The sequence below is a fragment of the Kryptolebias marmoratus genome, linkage group LG8 (assembly GCF_001649575.2).
Source record: "Kryptolebias marmoratus isolate JLee-2015 linkage group LG8, ASM164957v2, whole genome shotgun sequence".
Taxonomy (NCBI): Eukaryota; Metazoa; Chordata; class Actinopteri; order Cyprinodontiformes; family Rivulidae; genus Kryptolebias; species Kryptolebias marmoratus.
In genome coordinates, this window is record NC_051437.1 from 11567674 (window position 1) to 11592116 (window position 24443).

General features: G+C 38.8%; 1 protein-coding gene across 2 annotated transcripts in view; it reads left to right on the forward strand.

Annotated features, from left to right (window-relative positions):
* Window positions 1–30: 30 nt before the first annotated feature.
* Window positions 31–24443, forward strand: part of LOC108231987 (death-inducer obliterator 1) — a 32255-nt gene continuing 7842 nt past the window's right edge. The window contains exons 1-16 of one of the 2 annotated variants that reach the window (XM_025004438.2): window positions 31–133; window positions 1158–1225; window positions 1328–1408; window positions 1491–2652; window positions 2750–3002; window positions 3225–3533; window positions 3668–3848; window positions 18769–19294; window positions 21458–21617; window positions 21825–21941; window positions 22053–22160; window positions 22289–22445; window positions 22911–23517; window positions 23644–23797; window positions 23905–23994; window positions 24081–24276. In XM_025004438.2, coding sequence (XP_024860206.1) covers window positions 1351–1408; window positions 1491–2652; window positions 2750–3002; window positions 3225–3533; window positions 3668–3848; window positions 18769–19294; window positions 21458–21617; window positions 21825–21941; window positions 22053–22160; window positions 22289–22445; window positions 22911–23517; window positions 23644–23797; window positions 23905–23994; window positions 24081–24276 — 4078 coding nt within the window. In that variant the 5' untranslated portion in view covers window positions 31–133; window positions 1158–1225; window positions 1328–1350. Of the gene's footprint in view, window positions 134–1157; window positions 1226–1327; window positions 1409–1490; window positions 2653–2749; window positions 3003–3224; window positions 3534–3667; window positions 6814–18768; window positions 19295–21457; window positions 21618–21824; window positions 21942–22052; window positions 22161–22288; window positions 22446–22910; window positions 23518–23643; window positions 23798–23904; window positions 23995–24080; window positions 24277–24443 lie in introns of those variants that run through there. The other variant, XM_017409439.3, reaches the window with a different exon arrangement.

Below are 24443 nucleotides of genomic sequence, written 5' to 3' on the forward strand. Positions count from 1 at the left end.
AAGGCAAATAACTCGCCTTCTGAGAAGTTCTCGCGATACTTCAATCAGCCGAGGCAAAGAAAATGGAAGCCTATGGTAGCATGGTAGCTGAACAAATCTAACAAAAACACGAAAATAACAGTTTACATCGAAGGTATGGTACTTGTGTCTGAATTTAATTTGTCATTTTTCATTATCGGGTATAACTAGCCTGCGAATGAATAATTTATTACCAGCTAACTGTAAGGCTTAGCTAACTTAGCTGTAGAGGACAACATAAATGTCGGTCGCTTTTGTCAACAAGACTCATCGGCTGCTTAACCAGCTAGTTAGCAGAGGGTTTCGTTTCTGTGGTTTTACAGTCGAGTGCAGTCTGGTATTTAAATTAAGAAGGCCTATGGTTTCATTTCTGGTTTGCTAACCTGGTAAGCTGCACCTAAAGAAGCCATATTGTGTTTTACAGTCGTGGTGTCGCTCCTGGTCATTAACAAATCGTGCAGCAGACTGATTTTGTTTTGTCGTGAAGCTTGTTGGGTTTCCAGCTGAACGCAAACATATTATTACACCGAGTTAAACAAAACAACACAGGTCAAAATATAACATTAAACAGTCGACACACAGAAATCTTTAGGTAAAATGTCGACGTTCTGATGTTGAGTTCACATTCAGGATTTAAAGCTTAGAAGTCACAGAAACATGCATGCACATCTTGGTGTAATTTGCATCTACGTGTTTAGGAGTTTGCAGTGGTGGAAAAATAAGGTAAACTTGATATAAGACCACACAATGTTTACAGAGTTCATAAATTAACACTAAACAATGTGGAACAATTTAAAGACGTCAAATTTGTTTATTATTACATGACCTGGAGAGGTTTTATGTTCCAATAATTACAAAATGATCTGAAACATGTCACTGAGCTACTGCTGCCTTTACTAAAGGATAGAAAGCTAACAACAATTGTACAGGCTTGTTTAAAAGCAAATTAGTTTGGATTTTGTAGGCTTGCTGTAAAGTATAAAAAAGTGAGCAAAAGTAATTAATATATGTGAGTTTGAGATTAAAAGTTGAAGTATGAGGGGCAGCCTTTTGCTTTGAAATAAACAGAGCTGTACTATCTTTAGTTTGTCGTTTAATGTGGATGAAATTATTTGTTTTTCCCCAATTATTTTCCACAGGTCCATAGAGAAGCAATCAGAATGACCTTTTGCACGTCTTGAAAACATTTGGCTTTGGAAAACCACAGGTTGTATCTCATTTTCTGCATGTAGCCCTCATTTAACTTAATAGTAGTGGTGATCATTACTTTCAGATTGCTCATTAACTAAAGCTGTCTTTGTTTTGACAGTGTTGCTGCTTACGGATGTTAATATGGACCCAATGGAAAGTAGTAGTTCAGTTAAAAATGAAGACAACTCGGGTAACACAGGTTTGTTAAATTTTCTAAATTGACTTTTGAAAGAACAAGAATTTGGTCCTGTTCATTTCTTACTGTTTGCCTGTCTTTATAGAGGAACAGCAGAACCAAACGGAAGGGGCGGACTTGGACCTTAAACCCACCATGTCACAGGTTAGGAAGTCCTGGGGCTTCAGACGGACCACCATAGCCCGAAGGGAGTTCATAGAGGAAGTCGGAGACCTGACCCACAGTCCTCCGCTGGTTCGAAGAGGCAGAAGTCGACGAACCAACCAGACACCAGAGACACCTGCAGAAACCCAGACCACTAAGAAATCTACTCGAACAGCCAGGAGTGTTTTAGAGGATCTCCAGTGGTCTGCTCCCTCCTCTCCTGTGTCCGAGGATAGCAAGCCGGCCTCAGAGGCTTCCGCGGGTGGAGTCTTTGACCCCAGTTTATGGCAGGATTTTGGATCTGCCTTCCACACTGCCTTCTCTCTTCTTGGTGGTGATGAAGGTCTGTCAGTGACAATGACAGATGCACTAGCAGTTCCTGACATTTTAGAAACCCCTGCTGCTACTGATCCCCCTGCTCCACAAACTGTAGGCGAAACTGAGATCTCTGATAATATTGATGACATGGAGATTACCCAGCCAGCTGCTTCTGAAAATGTGGCTGAAGAGGAGAACAGTGATGTGGTTTTGATCTCGAGTCCAGAAGAGGACAGCAATGACATGACTCTGTTAGAGATTAAGGAACAGCTGGCTTCTAGCGGCAGGCAGGCAGATCTAAGGACTCGAGCTGGGAAAGGGGCAAGAGGAAAGAGCAAAGGGAGGGGGAGAGGCAGGGGAAGAGGTAGAGGAAAGGGGAAAGGTAGAGGAAGAGGGAGGGGCAGGGCGGTGGAGGTTCAGTCAAATATTGCAGATGATGACAGCGATGATGAGGTGATGCTTGTTAATCCCGAGGTGCAGCAGTGTTTGCAAGAGGAGGAAAAACAAAACAATCTGAACATCCCTCTCGAAGCAGAGGTTTCACCTGCCCACTTAAATATTTCTCTGAGTGGTTCACAGCAGTCAGACTGTATAATCTTAGACAATGATTTTAACCAGAGTATTACTGCAACTCATGGCCAGTTTGATGATGCACCAAACGAGATCGGGGGAGTGGAGCAGAGGAAAGATGTTGAAAATACAGAAGCGTGTCCAACCGTATCTGCCCCTGAAGCATATGAGTCCAACGTTCTGTGCTGCATCTGCCACCTGTCACAAAACAAGAGGTACACGCTCATTTCTGGGAACGGTTTCTCTCGAGCAGAGAGCTTTGCATATTCGGACTATGTGTCAGTTTCATTTCCTGATCCCCGCTTGTTTCAGGTTCATGATCTGCTGCGACGGTTGCCGCGAGTGGTTCCACGGTGACTGCGTTGGTATTGGTGAGACGCGGGACTGGAAGATCGAGAGGAAGGAGCACGAGTACATGTGTCCGACCTGTACTTCGAACAAGCAGAGCCACATCCAGTTCGAGTCTCTCCTTCTGCCAGACCCAGAGCTCATCTTTCCTGAGTGCTTGTTATTAAATCCTCCCGAGGTAGAATTGGTGCAGCCAGAGGAGCAGCAAGTTCTCAAGGTTTGGATTTATTTCGGATTGTTCCCGACCCCCAGATGGCTTGAAGAATTTAGTCACAAGAAAATGAAAATAACTGTTCAGCTTGTTTGATTTAAACCTGTAGATGTTAGTGTTGTCTGGAAGCATCATGTGATATTTTATCATCGGTGTAATATTCTGTCGGTTGCCTGTTTTCACAAAGGAAGTTGGTTCTCTGGGTGTAAGTTGGGGATCTGTTTTCAGGGGACTGTAGTGGTGGTGGAGGAGGAGGAGAAGCAGCCTCTGGTGACGAGACCTGAACCTACAGCTGCAGCTGAAGCTGAACCTGCAGCTAAACCTGAAGCTGAAGCTGATATGGAGACGGACAGCTCTCTCCGTCTGTGCACTGGGCCTGGCTGCTTGAACCAAGCACTGGCGGATTCTGTTTATTGTGGCACCGACTGCATCCTTCAACACGCTGCTGCCACTATGAAGACTCTCTCTGGCCCTCGAGTGGCCAAGCCCAAAGCAAAGGCACAGAGAAAACCCGCAACAACTAGAAGCACTGCAAAAGTAAGCAAAAACATACAGACTGTCATGATTGAGGCGTGTAGCTTATTTTTGTTAGTTTGGCATTTCTAGTTTTTAGAAAAAAAATAATGTAAATGTCTTTATTTGTGACGTGTTTAAAACGTTTTTAATCTCAGGCTCAAAGCTCTGTTTGGACGTCCAAGAGGTTGGCAGCAAAAGCTTCAGAAGGTGCCGATGAAGAGGAGATGAGGGAGGATGAGGGGGAGCAGGGCGTGGCTGCTTCTCCTGTAGCCTGCGACCCCGCTCTCACAGATGTTCAGTCCACCTCCACATCATCATCTAAGTCAAACACCGAGTGTATGTACCATTCAATACTCGTACACAATCTAGTAGTTCATACATCACGCACAAAGCACTTCTTCTGACTAAAGATTTGCTCTCCCCTTTAAATCACAAAACTGCATAAAGCAAACACACAAAATCACACACTTGTGCACATACATGTTCCATCTGGGATAACTGATAAGTAGCAGGGGTCAACAATGGGTAAGTATCTTAATTTTCATAGTTCCTCTTTTGGTTCCTAAATGTCCAGATTGTTCCGTTATAATCGTCATACATATCAGGTCTTCAGTACTAAATGAACACACTAAAAACCAATGTCAACTGGAAACACCCAAGCAACATACAGTGAGTGGGTAGAGCAGTGCTGGCTAGGGGGGATTGTACTTTGCAGTCCCTGAAATCTGTGTTTAATATGCTTAAATCTTCATTTTTAATGTTTTTTGCAAACTCAAAGGTTCGAACTAGAGACCACACACAATCAAAGGTTTTTTCGAGACACGTTTTGCCTCTTTGCCTGTGAACTGGGCTTTCACTGTGTTGTTGAAATGACTTCTTGAAGTTCTGCAAGAGAACTTTACATTCAAGCTTCCAAGCTTGTCCAGAGAGTTCTTTTCTTTGGCAAAAAAAAAGTGCTGACAGGTTCCTGCAAAGCCTGCTGGTGTTCAGAAAAACAAACAAACAAAATGCTCTGAAGCACGTAGCCTTTTTGAGATATTTCCACTTTAACTGCTGCTTTATGAGAAATCACTACAACTCCTTTGCTTCATCTTATTTATTTTTAGTTGTTCTCAACTGGTTTGGCTTGAAGACCCGCCATCGCCCTTTAATTACAAGCTGCTACCCAAATTAAAGAAAATCTTCGACTTCTCAAATTTATTGAATAAAAAGATGGTGCATTTTGAACCTGAGATAGTAGAAAAGAATATCACAGTATGCCAAAACAAAAAAAAATCAAGTTTATTGATAAACCAAAATGATCAGCAAGTAGTGATGCTAGAGAGGAAAATGTTCCCTTTTATGCTCCATCACCTGCATTTAAATTAAATCCAAAACTCTTTGCTTCAGTGACTTTACCCTTTAACGAACTGAAAATAATGCCTTCAAAAACAAACATGAAAAAAAAAATTCCAACTCTTGAGAAGCAGTTGCAGAAAGACTGAAAATCTGTAGCTATAATCAAGTACCCACCCACTGAATATTAAACAAACGTCTTATAACAATCAGAACAGTGATTTTTTTTTCCCCAGTCTGCAGCTCTAGAGCCACATGTGGTTCTTCAGACCCTCTCAAGTGGCTCCTTGTAACTTCAAACAAAACTGCACAAAGCTGAATAATGTTTACATTTAAATTAATTATAGGAACGGGAACTTTTACCCGTTTATGTGTGGAATATCTGCAGCGGAATTACAGGGAGGTCATTCTGCCGGGATGGGCTGCCAATGGGAACTCATTTAACAAATATTAGTACGCATTTCACTAATATAAAGGCTTGTTGTCTCTTCCAATCATTTCAAGACCAGACAGAACTCATTACGACTTGAGATTTCTCTGGAACGTGTTTTAATAGCAACAATCAGTTTTACTGTCTAGCTAATCAGTTGGTAATTAGACCTGGCTCTAATAAAATCGTCACCTAAGCAGTTCACTTAAATAAAGATCCTGATCTTTTATTGGCTTATTTTTTATGTTCAGTTTCTGAGACATTTAGGATGCAACTGAATTTATTTTTTCCACAAATTAGGGCCACTTATTTTCAATGATTTTCCACAAACTAAAATAGTAGGTTTGTGCAGGAATAAACAAATAGTCTTGCGTATAATTGTTTTGTACAGAACTGTTATATTTTTTTTGCCTAACACTAAATCTAAATGCCACAGTGCAACATCCACTAGTATATTTATACATTAAATAAAATAGTGAAACTTGATAAATTGTTTTATGTTAATTTTAAGGGTCAAGTAAATGGTAAAAATGGCTTCCCCAGTTGTAACGGTTGCAGACCTCTGGCCCGCGTCTCACTTTAGGGTCCTGAACCACCAGTTGAAAATCACTGATTTAATTAGGACTTCTTTAAGAGCAGCACGTTTTCTGTTGGAGGCTGTTTGCTTCCACATATGCTTTCCTTACAAGAAACAAGGTTTAAAAAAGAAAGCTAATTTTCATAGAAATTTTGAATATACATTTTTCATTTGTTCAACTCTTTTTAATCGGACACTGATAATTAACAGCTGGTAATCAACAGTTTATTGAAGAAAAAGGTAAAAAATAAAAATGTTAACAATCCACCATGTATAACAAGCAAGAAAGTGGAATGAGCACAGTAATTTCATGAAAAGGCTCACACAAACTTCATTTTATGAAAAATACTTCCTCTACACATTACGTTCTGCCTATTTTATCAGGAATCTTTTACTACAATCTACTACTAATAATTTAATGGTTCTTCAATACTACCTAAAATTCAACTTCAGATCATAAACGGCTCAGGAAAATGGTTTCCATTTACATATATAAAATAAACAATAACTAAAGGTGCTAATGCATGCTTTCCAGCTCGTATGAGAAAGAAAGGCTTTTTATCAATCCAGTCGTGAAATGTTAGTAATTAGTATGCCTTGCTCACATGCAGGTAATAAACTGATTCTGTTACATATATTACCATACGACTCCACAGTGCCATAAAATACACAAATTTTTTAAAATTTTGCTTCATGACGTCTGCGTGGCCGTGCCGTGTTTGTCCTTCGAGTTGCTCCTTCTATTCAGAGAAGGGTGCTGATGTTACAGTCTGTTTAATCCAGAAGGATGCATTTATTGATGCCACTGACAGAAAACATCATACTCATCTTGTTCGGTGGGGAGTTGCTCAAGAACACCTTGAGCAAATTGTTGCACACGATGCCTAAAAAGCTCTTCATTACATATACATAACTATAACTTTTTCTTTTCGTGTTGTATTGAACTGTTCGAGAAATCTCAAAAAAAACCTCGAACTCTCTCGACGCTGACTCTCACAGTTCCGTATCCACTTTTGCACCACACACAAACGCACAGTTCTTTGGCTTGGTGATATGTAAACACACTGACCTTAGGTTGGAAAGGATCCCCAGTAGGAAAATGGATAGGGACTGGGCAGCTGCTGTGGAGGTGAAAGAAGAGGAGGAGTTGGGTTCTGGAGGATGCATCAGTAAAGGTGGTTGAATGAGGTTCCACCTGGAGTTTACAGACAGCGAATGGGGAAACTTGTTGCCATATTTCCGAGAAGACGATGTGGAGGTGTCATCTGGGTCAGCCTCAGTCAAATCCTTCATTCCCCAAGCGACAGGGAAAGTCATTCCTCTGCTGTAAATAAAGCAGACACACAAACACAAACCTGAACTGAAATGTTGCATCTTTTTTTTTTGTTTTTGAGTGCTGCTTACATATATGTAGCCATGTCTGGGTCACAGAAAGTCACAGTTATGGGAATTGTGCCCCAATACTTTTTGTTTCTGCTCACACACACACACAATGCATCAATATTCCATCATATCTGAACAGATACCAACAAACAACCCTTTGACACGAAAGCTTCGAGTAGTTTGGATTTTTAAATTTCAGACACTTCAAACTAAAGTGAGGTACTGAGATATTAAACTTGACAGTCGGTTGCCCTCTGTAAAGTTATCCATACGTCACAGTCTAGCTTTGTGAAAGTTTACAAACTATAACAATGCCTATAAGTCTTCTGAGGCCATAGTAGTTCATATAGTTAAAAAGCTCAACAAACAAATTTCCCCTTAAATCTTTCTGCTACTTCTGTACACCAATACAGTCTGACTAATTCAAATTAATTTGTGGTGTTCAAAACATTTGACATTGTTAAAACACAATAATATTGTTTTTTTTTGTTTGTTTCCAGTGTCAAAGTTACTTTATTTATGACACAAATCAACCTCTTTTTTTGTATGGAGGTGGTAGAGGAAATGTGAAATCAAAACTTCAAACAACTAAATACCTCCTAATCTAATTTAGAAACCAAACAAAAACTCAACACCATTTTCACATTTTATTTATATCTATATTAGTCGCATTTTGAAAGATCCAATCCGGTTTAAGAGTGAGGAACATGAGCAAGTGATTTATTGGACTAAACATCAAACTACTTCTAGCTGGAGAAAGTTATGATTATATACTGGTGGCAAAAAGAAAATGAATCCTCCAAAATGGTACAAAATAAAAGGGAAAATGAAGGAAACAAATGGTGAACTTGCACTAGCTGGAAGGCAGTCCATCAGAACCAAGGTGACCAGCCAGCGGTTTCGTCCACCTCTGTTTGATGCGCCGTGGAGCCAGCGATCCTCTGAATGTGCGGCTGTGAGGTGCAGGCACATTTCTGGAGAAGGTCCTGACCAAGCGGCCGGCTCCCGGCAGGCTGTCGTTCTGCAGAGAATCTTGAAGGCAGGCTGAAACCTCTTCACTCCAGGCATTTCATCGAACATCTAGGACTCTCAGCGGTCAAGTGCGGCCTGTCCTGATCGATCAAAGCTGTCACAACATCTGAAGTTGGTTGCTCAGCAGGTGTCTGGTCGGATAGCACAAAACAAAATCCTCTGTAGAAGTTCGGCCTTCTACCATAGGTCATGCTTTTACCATACAATGTTTCTTTTCCATCAGTATATACATCAGAATAAAAAAAGAAACCCACCTTAAAGTACAAACTACAGCTTTTGATCACTTATATTTTTCAAAAAAATAAATTCAATAATGCGAATACCATCCTCAGTTAGAGCAAAGAGCTCGGTTTGGGAAATTGTTCCCTGTTTATGTGATCAGTAGCAATGAAGGAATCAACCATAATTACTTTTCTCTCAGTAAATATTTAATTTCCTTGTTGTTGCTCATATATTCTATAAAGCAGTGAGTGCATGGATTGAAATCTTCTGTGCTCACTTTTTCTCTTTTTTTTAACATTTTATATGTGCTTTGAAAAATGCAGAACTGACTTGAAGTCAGTCGGCATGGCAACTTATCTCAGGAAAACCATGGACACGCCAGACATGTAAAATCTATTTGTGTTCTGAAACAGTTTTAAGTATATAAATTAAATATAATTTATTACATAGGGATAATTAATTACGTAAAATAACTCATTAAATTATGCATTTAATTGGACCTCTTTTATTTCTGTAGTTTCTGGCACACTGGTAACACTGACACATACACTCCAGCCTGGTAGGTGGCGGTAATGCACCTAAACTTTGGTTTACAAACCACAATAAAAGATGCTCAGAATGCATTGTGTAACGCCAGCGCACAAGAAAGTTTGGGGAACAGTGATGGAAGATGAGACCGCATTGCTTGGCTTGTTGAGTGCAAAGTATTTATTTTTGTTTGTTTTAACTTTTCAATGGCAGCTTGAATAAGAATACAATTGTGTGAATATTCCCATTACCAGAGCACTTCAAGACTGGGATGTTGCCACAACTCAAAACATGTTGCTCTGAGCACGAACACCAGAGCAAACGTTAGCTATGACGGTCCTGGTACATCCCACAGTACATCAGATGATGGGGTTAAGAGCCAAAATAAGTAAGACTACGTCTGACAAATTAATAAACTATGTGGCAAAATATATTGCACTGGGACTGTAGACCACTTTTGCGTAATTACCTGTGAATGTAGTGGACAGATAAAAATGCACAGATAAATATAGATGAAAATAAAACATTTTCGTTTCAGTCGATGAATGGCATGAAAAAAGTTTGCTTAAATGTTGCAATGTGATAAATGCAATTAACTTTGATCACTTCATTACAAAATCTCCAATCAATAATTTCAAAATGGCGTCACATCATTAATTTACAAAGAGCTGAGAAGGAATGGTGAGAGATGATGTTGAAATTGAGCTTAAGGAATCTTCATCCAAACTTTTTACGGTCTCAAAAGTTAGTTACTATGGCTACGTTCACACTGCAGGCAAATGTGACACAATTCCGATTTTTTTGCACCTATGCAACACATAGGATTTTTTTATGGCAGTGTGAACTTGACAAATAAGATTTTTTCATATCCGACCAGGACTTTTCAGTATGTGGTACTGAATCGGACACATAGCTGATGTGTCTCAAAGCGACCGCAGTGTGAACGTTCACCTCGGATGAAAGGACGGAGGTTCCTCAGGTCACTCTGCATCCACACAGGCAGCATCGTTAACATTTGGGCTCTTTTTTTCTTTCCCATTTGGATGGACAGTCAGCCCTGACTGGACAACATCTTCAGAATCAATAAACACACACCAACACTCGCAGCGTCCATATTTACTGCTGTAAACTCAGCGTGTGGAGTGTGACGTCACAGCTTCTTCTTTGCATCCGGGTCATTTCGGGGACTGGGGACGGTTCACGCTGGAGTCTGATGGAGGTCGTGTTTAAAATGGAACGTGAACGGCCGCGCAAAGAATTTAGATTTGAACAAAAAATTGTAACTGAGCATTAAACCCTGCAGTGTGAACGTAGCCTAAGTCACGGAGCCTTACTGAAAATATCAACGCAAAAAAAACTGAAGCGCTAACGTGTCTCTTTCAGCATTAGCTGGGATCAGTGTCATAGGCTGAGGTCACTAATCAAACTTAGAAGCCTACAGGCAAAAGTCGGTACACTCTGGAGAGGTCACCAGTCCATGTACACACACACACACACACACACCTCAGGTCTGCTGAGAATCACCAGTTAGCCTAACATGCATGTTTTTGGGCTACGGGAAGAAACCAGAGTAGCGCCCAAAGAAAATCTCACACAGGCACATCAAGAACATGCAAACTCCACCCGGACAAAGAGAGACTTGAACCACAGACCTTGCTGTGAGGTGGCAGTGCTGCCCTCTACTTTAGTGTACAACCCTTTTAGGGACCTACATTACCATCTAAATTGATGTAATGTGTAACCTAACAGATGATGTACCAAAATCTTTAAAAACAGCGTTTTGTCTATATCCACAAACTTCTTGAAATATGTTGATGTTTAAAGTAAACTGGGAAGCTTAAAGTGGAATAAACCCAAGAAGAAAGACATAGAGGTGTATTTGACACTAGTTTACTATAGTTTCTTCAGATTAAAAAAAAATCATTGAACTAATTAATTATTTTGGTACTGCTTACCAAATAATTGTTTTCATTTTATTTTACTGAACTATTTTCTTAAATAAGAACAATAGAAATATGCAACTCCTTCAGATGAAAATATTGTGAACTCTTCAAAACCTGAAGCGATTAACAAAATATATCTGTATTGTCTTGTGTGCATATTTAAAGATGCCGTTTACATGCAGTGGTGAAAAGTGAATCATCTCACACCAGGTTTGGTGTTTACACTCAACCCATAATTGTCGATGTGAGGATTGTCCTTTCAGAGGGGTCTATTTTAAACAGAAGTTTACATTATATTTTGTTTTGTTCTTCATCAATTCTTTACAACAATGCAAAGAAAGCACAGCACTGACTTTCACGTGCGTGTATTATTTGTAACGAGACGATTGGTGGAACTACCAGTCCTTCCACATCACGCTTTCAGGCTTGTCCTGAGATCCCAACTTTCTCACATTGGTGCCTTTTTAAAATGATCGAAACGGAATAAGTGGTTGACGTTTATCCACCACTGTTACTCTGCAGAGCCTGCTTGGGAGGTAGTCACAGAACTGAGGGGGGTGAGGCCTCAATTGCTTTGTTTTTTTTTGTTTTTTTCAAGCGGTGCCGCTGTCAGTACAGGTTTTGTGATGTCAGCTGTATGTAAGCGCACATATTCACAGTACTTGCTGGGTTGGTTGGTAGATGTGTGAATGACCAAATGCAGCTCAAAGAGAATGACGTCTTTGAGGCCATATTGCAGAACCATAGTGTGAAAGGGGTCACTGCTGCTGTTAATACTTCTTTTTGCAACAGGATATTCAGTCCTTAACTTGTGGGCGAAGCCACCTTTTGACCTGGACTTCATAGCCAACCATTTAATTGGTAACAAATCTTGTAGCCAAAGATTATTAGTCATTTGTGAGAGAAAACAGCAGAACTATATACTATATACTTTTTTTTAAAGTATAAATAGTTGCAGTAAGTATCACTTTTAGTCTTGATTCTTGTTCCAAGTGACTAAACACTCAACCAACAATTTAGTCTTGTTATTGGAGCAAATTAGGTATTAAATATCTATGCTTTTATTTTGATTTTTTTTTCTCTGATATCTCCGATCCAACATTTTGTTACATCTTAAACTTCTGTCTTCTTTCATTACAAGCTGTTCAGGCATGTATGCCCTTGGACCAGTGGTACCTGGTCCTGGAGGGGCCACTATCCTGGATGTTTTAGTTGATTCTCTGCTCCTCAGCAGGTCTTCAAGTTCTGCCGAAGCCTGTTAATCTCTCTGTCATTCAAGTCAGGTGTCGAAGCAGAGAAACAACTAAAACATGCAGGATAGAGGCCCTCCAGGACCAGGATTGGACCGGTTTATGTAATGTTTTCACTGCCTGTATCCGAATCTGAATCGGTTTATTGTGAAACACAAGCACCCTCTAGTGGCCAAAAAGAATAGCACACTAAGAAAAACTTGATAATATTCCCAGTATTTTTCACATTTTGTACTTCTTGCTCCGTAATGTCCCTAAATATTTGGAAACCAATTTCATGTGTTATTACACAATGTGCAAATAATGACCTTTTATCCCAAAACTAAAAAAGCACAAAGGGATAATGTGCCAGTCTAACTACATTAGTTGCATTTTTTAACTTCTTTTTTCTTAATGTCTGTGTTGTGTACCCCAAACTCTCCACACAGCATTGGTTTAAGGAGGTGATCACATACAATGCTTACTCCTCCTCAGAGGCTCATGGGAATATTTATTAAAACATATTTCTCTTGGACACTAATTCACTTCACACACGCAAGCTGCGCTGTGCTACTTGGGCCTTATAGCTGCTCATGAGGCAATATATATTGTGACTTATTTTTATCCTTTAAAGATTTTATTTATTTTTTAGTATGTCAAAGCCCTCTCACCAAAATGTCTTCCCCTCATTGAGCTCCTGTAGCAAGTGGAGCAAAGTGAATCAGCACAAGACAAAACTCAAAACCCTGCTATGAACTTACAGATATATTATTTATAAGTCTCTCACTGTGAATAAAAGTTATTCAAGTGGCAATAAATAAATAAAGATGATGACATTGTTAAATCAATTGATATTGGCTTAGGAAAATATATTTAATGTCTTACTGGGACAGAACTCCCGTTTCTCTGGTCACCAGTCTTGATGGTGGGCAGTTTTTGTAATGTGTACCAGACAGACAGGTTTTGAGCTTGGATTTTGAAACGACTTAACAACCTTACTGGTAGTTCTGGTAAATTTACTGACGAGTCAAGAAACCCTATTCTGCGGTGTCATTAATGAAAAGGGCTTTACAATCAGTTTGCATTTTACGAAGGACTTGGGAGGGGAAACGTTTTTATTTCCGAAGAAAAATCTCAGCTTGATGTTGTTTTCTTGTTGGTCATTCGGGGGTTCTGGGGTCGATGCAACCAAGTGTGCCGTGAGCTTTACACGACTTGAGCAGAGGTCGGCCGATAAGGGGTTTCCTGTACTTGATGCTGATACCGATATTAAGAAGTCAGCGCAGCAGGTGGCTGATATGCCATTCTGGTATTCTTTTTGCTTTTTTGCAGAGACATTTCTCCAATCTGACAAAAAAAACAAATTTAACAACTGCGCCAGTTTAACAAATGATTTCAATTAAATATTTATAGAAGAACACAAAAAGGTCTTTAATTGAGCATTCTCAATTAAAATAAATAAAGAGCAGTACTGCACATAACACCAAAAATCTGCATTTTTGCTCTGAAGAAAGTGCATGAAACAAATCTAGAACTTCACTTGAACATTTCAAGTATTCAGCATACCTGAGACAATGCAAACCTGTGACTTACTGTTTCAAAATAAAACGATGCTCAAATAAATAAGTAAATCTATACATTTTAGTGCACTTATTGTCGAAGCATTAGATCAACACAATCTTTGTTTAAACAACACCAAAAAGACCCCACTGCCTTTCGTTTTTGTTCCAATCTTTTCCTTTTTTCTTTTTTGACCCGGTATCAGAGGTTTGTCATATTTCTTTGCGTCCCTATAAAGATCTGGAGCTGCTGTTGCATCATGTGACTCCATGATATTTTCTTCTTACCACCTTCAGCTCCAGAACTTACAGTCTGACTGCAGATATTACACCGAGCTGAGCGAAATGTTTCCATAAGGGACGATTCTTCTGCAGAGCTTTTAAACTGCAACTGACAAAGGGAAAAAGTTGCTATTTGCTTTCTTAGTAACTTATTCTTTCGTTACCACATTTTTACACAGCCATTTGCTCATTTTTGCAAAAACCACACAAGCACAACACCATAGAGAAGATGATCAGATTTATTGAATAAGAAAAGCTCAGTGCACAAACTTAAGTGCATTTATTTTTGTCATTCATTTTCCTATAGTCTTATTCAAACTACGTGCTGCATTTAAGACGTCCGTTGTTTACCATCACCCTTTTTCTAAGTTTCTCCACCGTTGTTACAGTAAATTGATGAGCGTGCAGCAAACGCGTGTGTACAAAATGCTCCTGGTGTGTGTTCCTCTCTCAAAGTCTGCGGCAGCTCCTTCTCCTCAGAGGAGACGCTTCATTTCTCTCCCTCTTGCCCGAGTGAGTGCTGCCAGCGGGCTAACGTTTAAACCCACGTGCACGTAGCTACGCACGCACGCACAGCAGTTCACGTTCGTGTCTGTGTGCTCAGAAACACCTCCTGCTGCCTCACACACAGCCACCAGACAGAAGAGATTCTGTGGCATGAAAAACAATCGATATACATCAAAACGTGCAAACATGAAGGTCTTCAATAGTTTAGCTCTGAGACTCAAAAACATGTTCCAAACTAAGGCAGAGCTAATTGAAGGCTTTGCTAAATGAAGCTTAAATTTATCCACTTTTTCTTAAAAAAAAAGACATTATAGTTAACAAGGCAAATATTAATGGCTGTAAGAAATGAGAGTTCACAACTTACCATTCTCACTGGTCTTGTGTTTCAGTTTCCCAACAGCAGCTGCAACGCTGTGCTGCCCAAAGATATGCCTGTTTGAAAATCGACAAAATAAGTGCAGGCATTGCTGATACTTAAAAAAATAGGCTGCTATTAGCCAATTTGTCTACATTTAGGAGCAGTGCAATACGAGGTATCGGCTAAAGATTTTGAGAAGGTAGCAACTATAAGTTGTGGGTTTGCCTTTTTCCTCTCTCTTTAGACATTTTCTTTGTAACGGTAGCCACAGATCCGCCTCTCTGCCGCATCTCATTTACTGGAGCTGTGACGGGGTTGCATTTGTTTTTTGTTTTTTTAAACCCTTATAGAGTTTAAAGAAAAATATGTGTTGGCTGGCTTCAGCCCCTTCTAACATTTCTACACTCCCTCTCCATGGCTGATCACTAAACAGTCTTTGTTATTGCTGCGATATTTTGAGAGAAAATTGAAATGCAAGGGGTGTCAGATTAGAGAAAATATATTATTCCCCTTTTTCACAAGTGGCCATGATTTCCTGGTATTGTATAAAATATCCATGATTTTATTTTCTTTTTTCCTCAAAATATAGTATGATTACAGTACCAAAAGCCCTGTTTTAGAGTACAATTTTATTTTGATAAGAACACAGATACTTTCTTAAAAAAGGAATAAAATTTGTTTAAGGCAAACACTACAAGATGTATGAGACATATTAGTCATAGTGGGGTCTAAAATAGAAAAGTCACATAAACTTTTCTACCTTTTTCTTGTTTTAAGTATGAACAGCTGTAAAGTTATTTGTCACATCAGTGGTACCGCCTGCAGCACAAAGGAGCTTGACCAGATAAAGGAATGTGAACAGTTTGGCGTCGTTCAGCCTGTCTTTCACAACTTAACTACATTGGTGAAACGGAAGTGAAAAAGGAAACGGTGAAATGTGTCATCTTACCTCTGAAACCAACAGTGCAGGAAATGACCACAGTTGCATGCCACTGAAGAATTTCTGCACCTAATAACCCACAGAGTTAGTGAAGAGTGCGGTTTCAAAATTGTAATGTAACGTGAAACGAGGTGTCCACAAGAGGATTTTCATTTGAAGAATGCAGTCCAGAATGGACCAGAGGTTTTATACAGCATCGCCGGCCACCATGAAAGGCAGGCGAATGTATTTGTGTTCATCTGTCTGTTGGAACCACCATCTTTACAACTGACTACAATCATCCCTACAGTGCCTTCATCATTGAAGGGCAAGTTCACCCCAATCAGATATACACATTCATCTTCTCGTCTGCTGGTCTGTCATGATTCTGTGATAATTAAGTGTGAATTGCCATGTTTCTGAGATATCAACCGTAGAGATGTGTGCCAGCTCTGGGGGTTATTTGATCTAGATTACACTTGGCTTGTCACCAACATGAGCCCAATTCTAGTCTTTTTATCTTCACAGGCAGCTGATGGCTTCAAGTTGGAATAAGATATTGTGTATTCTCATTCTTGAACGTTTGGGTATTGATGTCAGGTCTGAGACACTGCTGTTGACTTATTACTAATCGTATTATTGGTATTGCTACTAGTATTAACATTCAGATTTCTTACCTTTAAAATAAGCCAGATGACCTTTTGCAGACTGTGTTTAACACTGAAGTTTCAGAAAGCTGGAAATAATAGATTCCTTTTCTTTTAAATTGGCATAAATACAATAAAAAGTTGATTCGATCTGCTAATGAAACTCTTTGACAAGTAGGAGCAAAAATGCGTCTTCTCTTTACATGAAGTGCCTCTGTCTGCAGTTTCGTACTCAATAGTTTATCCCTCAAAAGCTGATATTAAAAAAAGAAGAATCAGCACAGTTTCAGCTTGTAATTGTAATACACAAAGCGTCTATAGTTCAGAAAATGTTAGTCACAGGTTTAAGAAAAAAAACTGTGACTATAATAAACATAATCAATCTTTTCATAACATTTTTAGGAGCTCCACACACAGTATCTCAATTAGATTTACAAATCTCCGCTCAGTAGAAATTAGCAGATGACCTGATTTATGAAGACATATCTAACAGCACACTAAAGAACTAAAGAAGTCAATATGTTGCAGAGTTTAGGCGAGCGTTTGCCTCTCAGAAGTGCTTATCCTCTCAAACACATTAATCTGTCGGTCTGTCTGCACGTGTTGTGTTACTTGTACAAATGACAGACTGCTTCTCTAAGTCAATTGAAAGCACACTAACTACTCTCAGGTAATTAAACCCAACTTCATCGTCAATAAATACTGACATTAATGCAAATTACATGATCAGAACTGGCCTTTTTTTAGTAATCAAACTCTAACAAGATGCATACATGTGGAAAAAAAATGCTTTCAGAAGAAAACAAAAAAATAATCTTTGTTTTTGTGTCTTCTTAGAAGTCCTTTACAAATCTAAATAGTGTGTTTGGGTATTGGATGTAGTAAAAAGATTCCTAGTTTTATAAACAGAGTTGATGTTACATTTCCCTTGAACTGTTCATTATAAAAGGAGGGAAAGTGCAAGAAATAGTTACTGAAGTTACTTCAGACTCATCTCTGCCAACGTTATGAAAGTCTGTTTTCAGCATCATTCTATATTTTTCCATACTTTACTAACTTCAGTAAAACTCTAAAGAGAGGATAAGATGAACAGACCTCATCAGAGTGGTTTCTAAATATATGTCTTTCAACAATGAGCTAATAAACATTAAGGTCCTAGGTCAATAATAAAATAAAGTTGATCTAATTTAAAAAGTGCTTTGGAGACATTTTAAACTTCTTCATATGAAAATATAAAGTAAAAAGCAAACTATATTTAAATTTTCATGCAAAACCTTTTAAAAAAATTTGACTTGGAGTAATATGAATTTAAAAATTACTTCATAAATAAGAAAAACTTAAAAATAAAAACAATTCTGCCTCAGTATTGTCTTCAGTATGTTTGTTAAACACTGTGTATTACTTTTAAATGGCACAAATTATTAAAATACAGCTGGTTTTGACCTCCAAAAGATAACATGGAAAATTATTTAGTGTATAATTAGTGTTATACCTAATAGAACATATAAACTATATATATATTATGGACTGAGTGTCCCAGGCTTGTCTCGTTAGGAACTGAAGCCAGCAGGATCAGGTTTACAGGAGCTGCCATGTTGTAATTGTGGAACCACAGTCTGCACCATTAGAATGTGAGGCTTTAAGTCCTGTTTAATCTCCTGCATTGTCATGGAGTTACAGGACTTCTCTTTTATGCATGAAATAAATAATTACAATGAACAAACTGGAAAAATATTTGAATATGTAGCAGCAAAATAGGAACTACGAGACTCAACAGGAGTAAACACCTAAAATAAAATACCTGAGGTGTATTTTTTTGGGTTTTTGGATTTTGTGGTTAAACCACCTAACTGGCTCATAAACTTTATAAAAAACTGTTGCCAGAGAATGTTTTGTTAGACACAAATAAAAATCAAAACACTACCACGCAAAAAGAAAAAAAAACATAAATAAATCCCGAAGTTTTGCTGCTTTTTTCGGGTTTATGTTTGTAGAGTTGGACCTAAAGGGCAAGTCTGCAGTTTATTCAATTACCAGTTAATATTATTAAATGCCTTTTTTTTTTTTTTTTTTTTTTTTTACCAAAATATGTTTACACAACTTCCTGTTAAAACATATGTTTGTCAAAAAATTCCGAATACTATAATTCAGACTTTGCCCTCAACTATTTAGATGAAAAAGAACATGTTTTATTGTAAGATATTAGGTTTATATTTGAAGAAAAACATCTTGAGATCTGTGTTATGGCGCAGTTAATAGATAAATAAATTTTAAGAATGCCCCGCTTTTTCTTTTTTCCCTACAGCCAATGAAGTCCATGAAAACATGGAGACTGAAAGTGACGCCTCATCTCCTTCCAACAAATGTCCAGAGGACACCTCAACAGACGGTTCTGTCCTTCCCCAGCCTGTAACTGAGGACTCTCCGCTTCAGAGCATCTCTGGAGAAAAAGAACCTGAAAGCATTGTGGTGCCTAAGCAACAATGTGCAGAGTTCACTACTCCACCACCACCTACACCTGAGCAGTCCAAAAAGCCTCCTGCTGCTCAGTCTCCAACCACCTCAGCTTCCAGACTTCACGAGACCGGCGCCCTACTCGTCACGAAGACGGCGTACGTCATCCCAAAGAAACAGTCTGCATCTCAGTCTCCGTCCAGCACCGTGGCCTCGGCGTCAGGCCAGAAGCTCTCCTCGGCCCCAACGCTGCTGAACGAAACCCGCAATCTGCCCGTCCCACCGGCACCCAGTGCCCCCTCCTCCAGGCCGTCTCAGCCCAACAACCAGATCAGACAGAGCATCCAGCGCTCCCTCACCAGCATCCTGGTCAAGAGGTGAGAGCTGCTCTTACAGATGGATGTGAGAACATCATATCTCATGATAAACATCTTGGTTTGCTTTGCTGTTTGGTCATGTTACTTCAATTCCAAGTAACAAAAAGACCAGTTCTTAAAATTAGGTAAATACAACCTTAGATGAACCACGCATAACAGGTTACACTGTCAACAAAACAAACCAAAATGTAAAAGCTGTGTGAAAAATGAACATTTACTGCATTTTGCTGCTTTTAAAGGATTGACGAGTCATGCTCATTGAATGCACCTGACTAAATGAAGTCATTAACAACAATTGTGAGCATATTTATAATTGCAGGAGGATTTTCTTGGATTGTATTTCTTTTTGCTGCTCGTATGTTTCTTCTGTGTTAACACAATGCCAAGGAAGGGAAACCTCAAACCCCTACCTGCAAATCTGTAAAAAAAAAAAAAAAAAAAGGTTATAAGACAATTCTTGAACAAATAGTTCATCATTTGGAGCTCTAGTGCATCCACGGTGGCGGAGGTGTAAGGATTTGGTGGTTTAGCGTCCACGTGACCTGGAGCTTGAACTAGGAGTCGGGATTAGTGTTTCAGCAAAGTAACGTCAGCTTGTTTTCAGCATTCTGAAGCTGGTTCATGTCTTCCCTGGGATCTGTTACTATGGAAACGGCAATAGTTACTCATCTGGTTCTGAGCAGCTTTTGAGCTGGGAGGTGTTGAAAGCAACACCTGCTGCCTGATCAGTCCTTGTAGATAATGAATGACATGGATGAGAGACTTTCTAAGGTTTGTTACAGGGGAGGTGAAGGAATTAACATCAGTCATTTTTTTTTTTTTTTTTTTTACAAATCATTATTAAACTATAAAAGATTACCCTGCCAGTCATTCGTAGCAGATGGGAGCAAATAAGGTCACCTTTTTCTTACCAAATTGCATCATGTCGTTTCAGTATATTTATAATCAGAACCACATTCATTTTATAAAATGTCATGAAGGACAACCACAAACACTGTTTATGTAATATTTTAGGACCAATAAGCCCAGATTCTTAATTACATTATTTTTTGTCTTTGTCTCTTAATTGCTTTAAAAAGTATTTAAAACTGTTGAGATTGCATATTAATGCTTTAAGATAAAAAAAATAGTAAATTGCTAAATAAACTCTTGGTTTAATGATAGTAGTCATCATTGATGTATCCACGCAATAATTTTTATATTTTTGCCAGGTTTAGTGTTTGTTTTCTGGTTGTGATTGGCCATCGGATGTTATCTCCAACCTTTTGACATAAACATGCACACATCCACTTATTAAAAACTGAGCTTTTCTTGTGAGGGCCTCTGGGTCCCTTGCAGTCATTGAGTGAAGCTATTTACACAAAAGCATTTTAGAGTCAAACGTGAGGCCGACAGTAGAAACTCGGCCAAAACTCTCCAACAGAATGGCCGAAAGAGAGCGAATCAGTGTGTCGCGATGGCCAAGTCAACGTCCGGACCTCAACCTGAAGGGCTGTGATGTTTGATAAACACTCTGCCTGCAAACTTTCTCCCCAGCAATGTGAAGACTGATAAAGTCATACAGAAGATGATGGATTACTTCAGCTAAAGCTAAAGATGGTTTCATAAGTTATTGACTCATGCTGTGAACTTCACACAAAACGACTACTTTATCTTAAATGTAGTGAAGTAATTAGTGACGCAGTGAAATTTGTCATGTGTTTTTGATCATCTGGGGTATTGTACACCAAATTTTATCACCTGACTGGAACAGATTATTTTACTATGTATATATATATATATATATATATATATATATATATATATAAAACCTCTGAACTTAAACAATGATCGGACTATCCATTTAAATCACAGCAACATTTGATCTGGAGAAAAGGAGTCCAACTTAAAAGATTACAATTACTATGTATATATATATATATATATATATATATATATATATATATATATAAAACCTCTGAACAGAAAAAAGTGTACATTGGTTTTACTATGACTGTAGACTGTCTGTTTTTACTATAATTTACAAACTTGTGTCAAATTCTTGAGCGAGTAAGCTTTATCACTTACAGAATTCATTGTTTATTTACTTTTCAAGAATCATAGGCAAAAAAAAAATCCATATCTGACTGTACTTTGATGACTAATGTCTGCTTTATGTTTAAGGGTCGGTGACTGTGAGGATCTGGAGATGCCTGAGAGCGAAGTCACGAAGCTTGTAGCCGGCATCGAGAAGGAAATGTTCGACATCTTTCGTAACACCGACAGCAAATACATGAACAAGTACAGAACAATTATGTTTAACCTGAAAGACCCCAAAAATAAGGTTCGTTAAAAGTTTAAAAGATGACTTCAGATGTCATTTCCCTTTGGGATGAAAACATTTTGATTCTGATTAATGACTGGTTTTGCTCTCACTGCATATTTGAATGTAATTGAGCTCTGTAGATGGTGTTGTGTAGAAACAACTCATGCTTATGGTTCTTTTTCCTTTTAAAATCAAATTAATGCTCCACTTCCTAATTTCCTTTAGGGTTTGTTGTATCGGGTCATACATGGAGAAATTGGTCCTTTCAGACTGGTCAGGATGAGTCAGAAGGACATGCAGGCTACAAAGGCTCCCGAACCTGCTGCCAAAGAAACAACACAGGTGAAGAATAGCAGGCACCACAAACAACACTGTGATTTAGTCAAAACTCATTAAATATTTCAGTATTTGTACTGAAGAATTTGTGTTTTGTGATTGCTTCTGATTATGAAGGTTAAAGAGGGAGCTTCTAAAGTGACACATTTGAAGAAGCCTGAAGCAGTGAAGGTTGATTTGCCGAGTCTGAAACCTGTTAGACCTGACAGGAAACCAGAGAGCGCGGTTTGTAAATCTTTTTATGTTTACTGTTTTGTCTCCACTGTTGTATATGAATGACTAATAGATGTTGGGTTGTTTATGAATATGGGGTCTTAAAGGTTGTGCTTTGTGCTAATATATTTCATTCCCAGGAACAGAAAAGGGGTCTCCCTACTCCATCTTCGAAGCTCAGAGCTAACCAATCGAGCCAGGGCAACAAGAGACCAGATATTCTTTCTTGCATGCTTAAGGACACAACATCAGAGCACAAAGCTCACCTCTTTGACCTGAAATGCAAGATATGTACAGGTAAATTAAAAAAGGTTGTTTGGCAAAGAAATATCAGATCTTTAATTTAATCTGATCCAGTGTGTTGGTGTTAGTATCATCTGCTTTGACCAGTTTAGAGGTTGAGAGGACAAGACACAAAATCACAAACTTTATTACACTGATAAAAATATACTCATAGATGGAGAAAAGACAGTAGATACAGTTCTGAGAAAAACATGATCAATCCTTAGTCATAGTTAAACATCTGTTTACAAGGTGGCATTTTTGTGTTGGATCTCAGTGCTGCATTTGGTAAGGTCAATCATAACGTTTGTTTAAAGAGATTTTGTGCTACATAAGCGTTTCTGTGCGTTTTTGTGACGATTATCTAAAGAAATTTTGATGGTTTAGGTTAAGCTATTGTTTTTTTTTTTTGTAGCTCAGAAAATTCCAAACTTGTGGTTCTTTCATGTTGTTAAAATAATTTCCTACTTATTCCCAAAGGCCAAATCCTTGCTCCAGAAGTAGAAGAACCTGCTAAGAAAAAACTCAAGCTATCTGTGGCACAAGAGAAGAATGAATCATCTTGGAAGAAGTCTGCAAGAGATGACTCCCCTCTGCACGCCCCACCTGAGTCTCCTGTAATGGATTCTCAACCATCTTCGCAAATGGAGCCTTCATTCCACATCATGGACTCTCCAAAACTGACTATTGTGGAATCGCCTGCTTCCCCGGTCATGGATTCTCCAACCTCTCCTACATTAGAGTCTCCTGCTTCCCCTGTAATGGAGTCCCCAGCGTCTCCGGCTTCAGAAACATCTACGGCAGCGGCACCAATAAAAGCCTATACGCCTGTCGTAATACCAACTGTCTCCACGGTAACCATCACAAGACGTGACCCCCGAACTGCAGCAAGCAGGTTCACTGCTCCATCTGCTGGCACCTCTAGTTCCAATAAGACGAGTGTTAACCAAGCAGCCTCTTACGCTCCTATAAAAGACACCGCTACCTCCCACTCAGCCGCACCACCACCACCGAAACCATTACCTAAATCTATCCTGCTGAAGCCATCGTCCTCTGCTGACCCCAGACTTTATGGCACATCCTCAAGGTACCTAAAGAGTCTTGAAAGTACACCGAAGCCTCTGAATTTGTCTTATGTGTAAAGACTGGTATTTATAAAACCAGTGTAATGAGCGGATATGAATTTTTTATGTTGTTGTTTTTTGTGTTTTAGAGCGATGGTCTCTCAATCCCCAGCAGATGGTATTACTACACAGTTTCTAGCCAAGCAAGAAATACTGTGGAAAGGCTTTCTAAACATGCTCACTGTTGCTAAGTTTATGACAAAAGGATATCTAGTCTCAGGATCTGCAGAAAGTCTTAAAGCGGTAAAGTGATGCATGATTATATTTGAAATTCGCTGAGCTACATTACAAGTATCTGTCACTGTCATAAAGCAAATATATAAAAAATTGTGTTTTTGTACATTGTGTAGGATCTACCCGATACCATACAGATCGGAGGAAGAATCTTGCCTGAAACCGTGTGGGACTATGTTGAAAAACTAAAGACCTCAGTTACAAAGGCAAGCAAGATTTGAACTTTGAGCAGCAATATTGAGAATGCATCCTAATTTTTCACTTTCTTTTTTTTATGTTCTGTTTTCTTCAGGAGTTGTGTGTGATCCGGTTTCACCCTGCGACAGACGAGGAAGAAGTTGCCTATGTCTCCCTGTTTTCCTATTTTAGTAGCAGAGGGCGTTTTGGTGTGGTTGCCAACGTCAGCCGTTCCATCAAGGATGTATACCTCGTCCCGCTGAGTGCAAAGGAATCTATCCCATCTATACTACAACCTCTTGATGGGCCAGGTATGAATACTTTACCTTATTTGTCTTTTATTTAATCCTGGATTAATCCTACATTAATCCTAGATTATTTCTTTAGTTACATTTATGTGTACAGTTAGATTTACATTTTTATCACAGATTATCACAACAAATATGATGTTTCTTGTCTCTCTTACATTCACACTTTT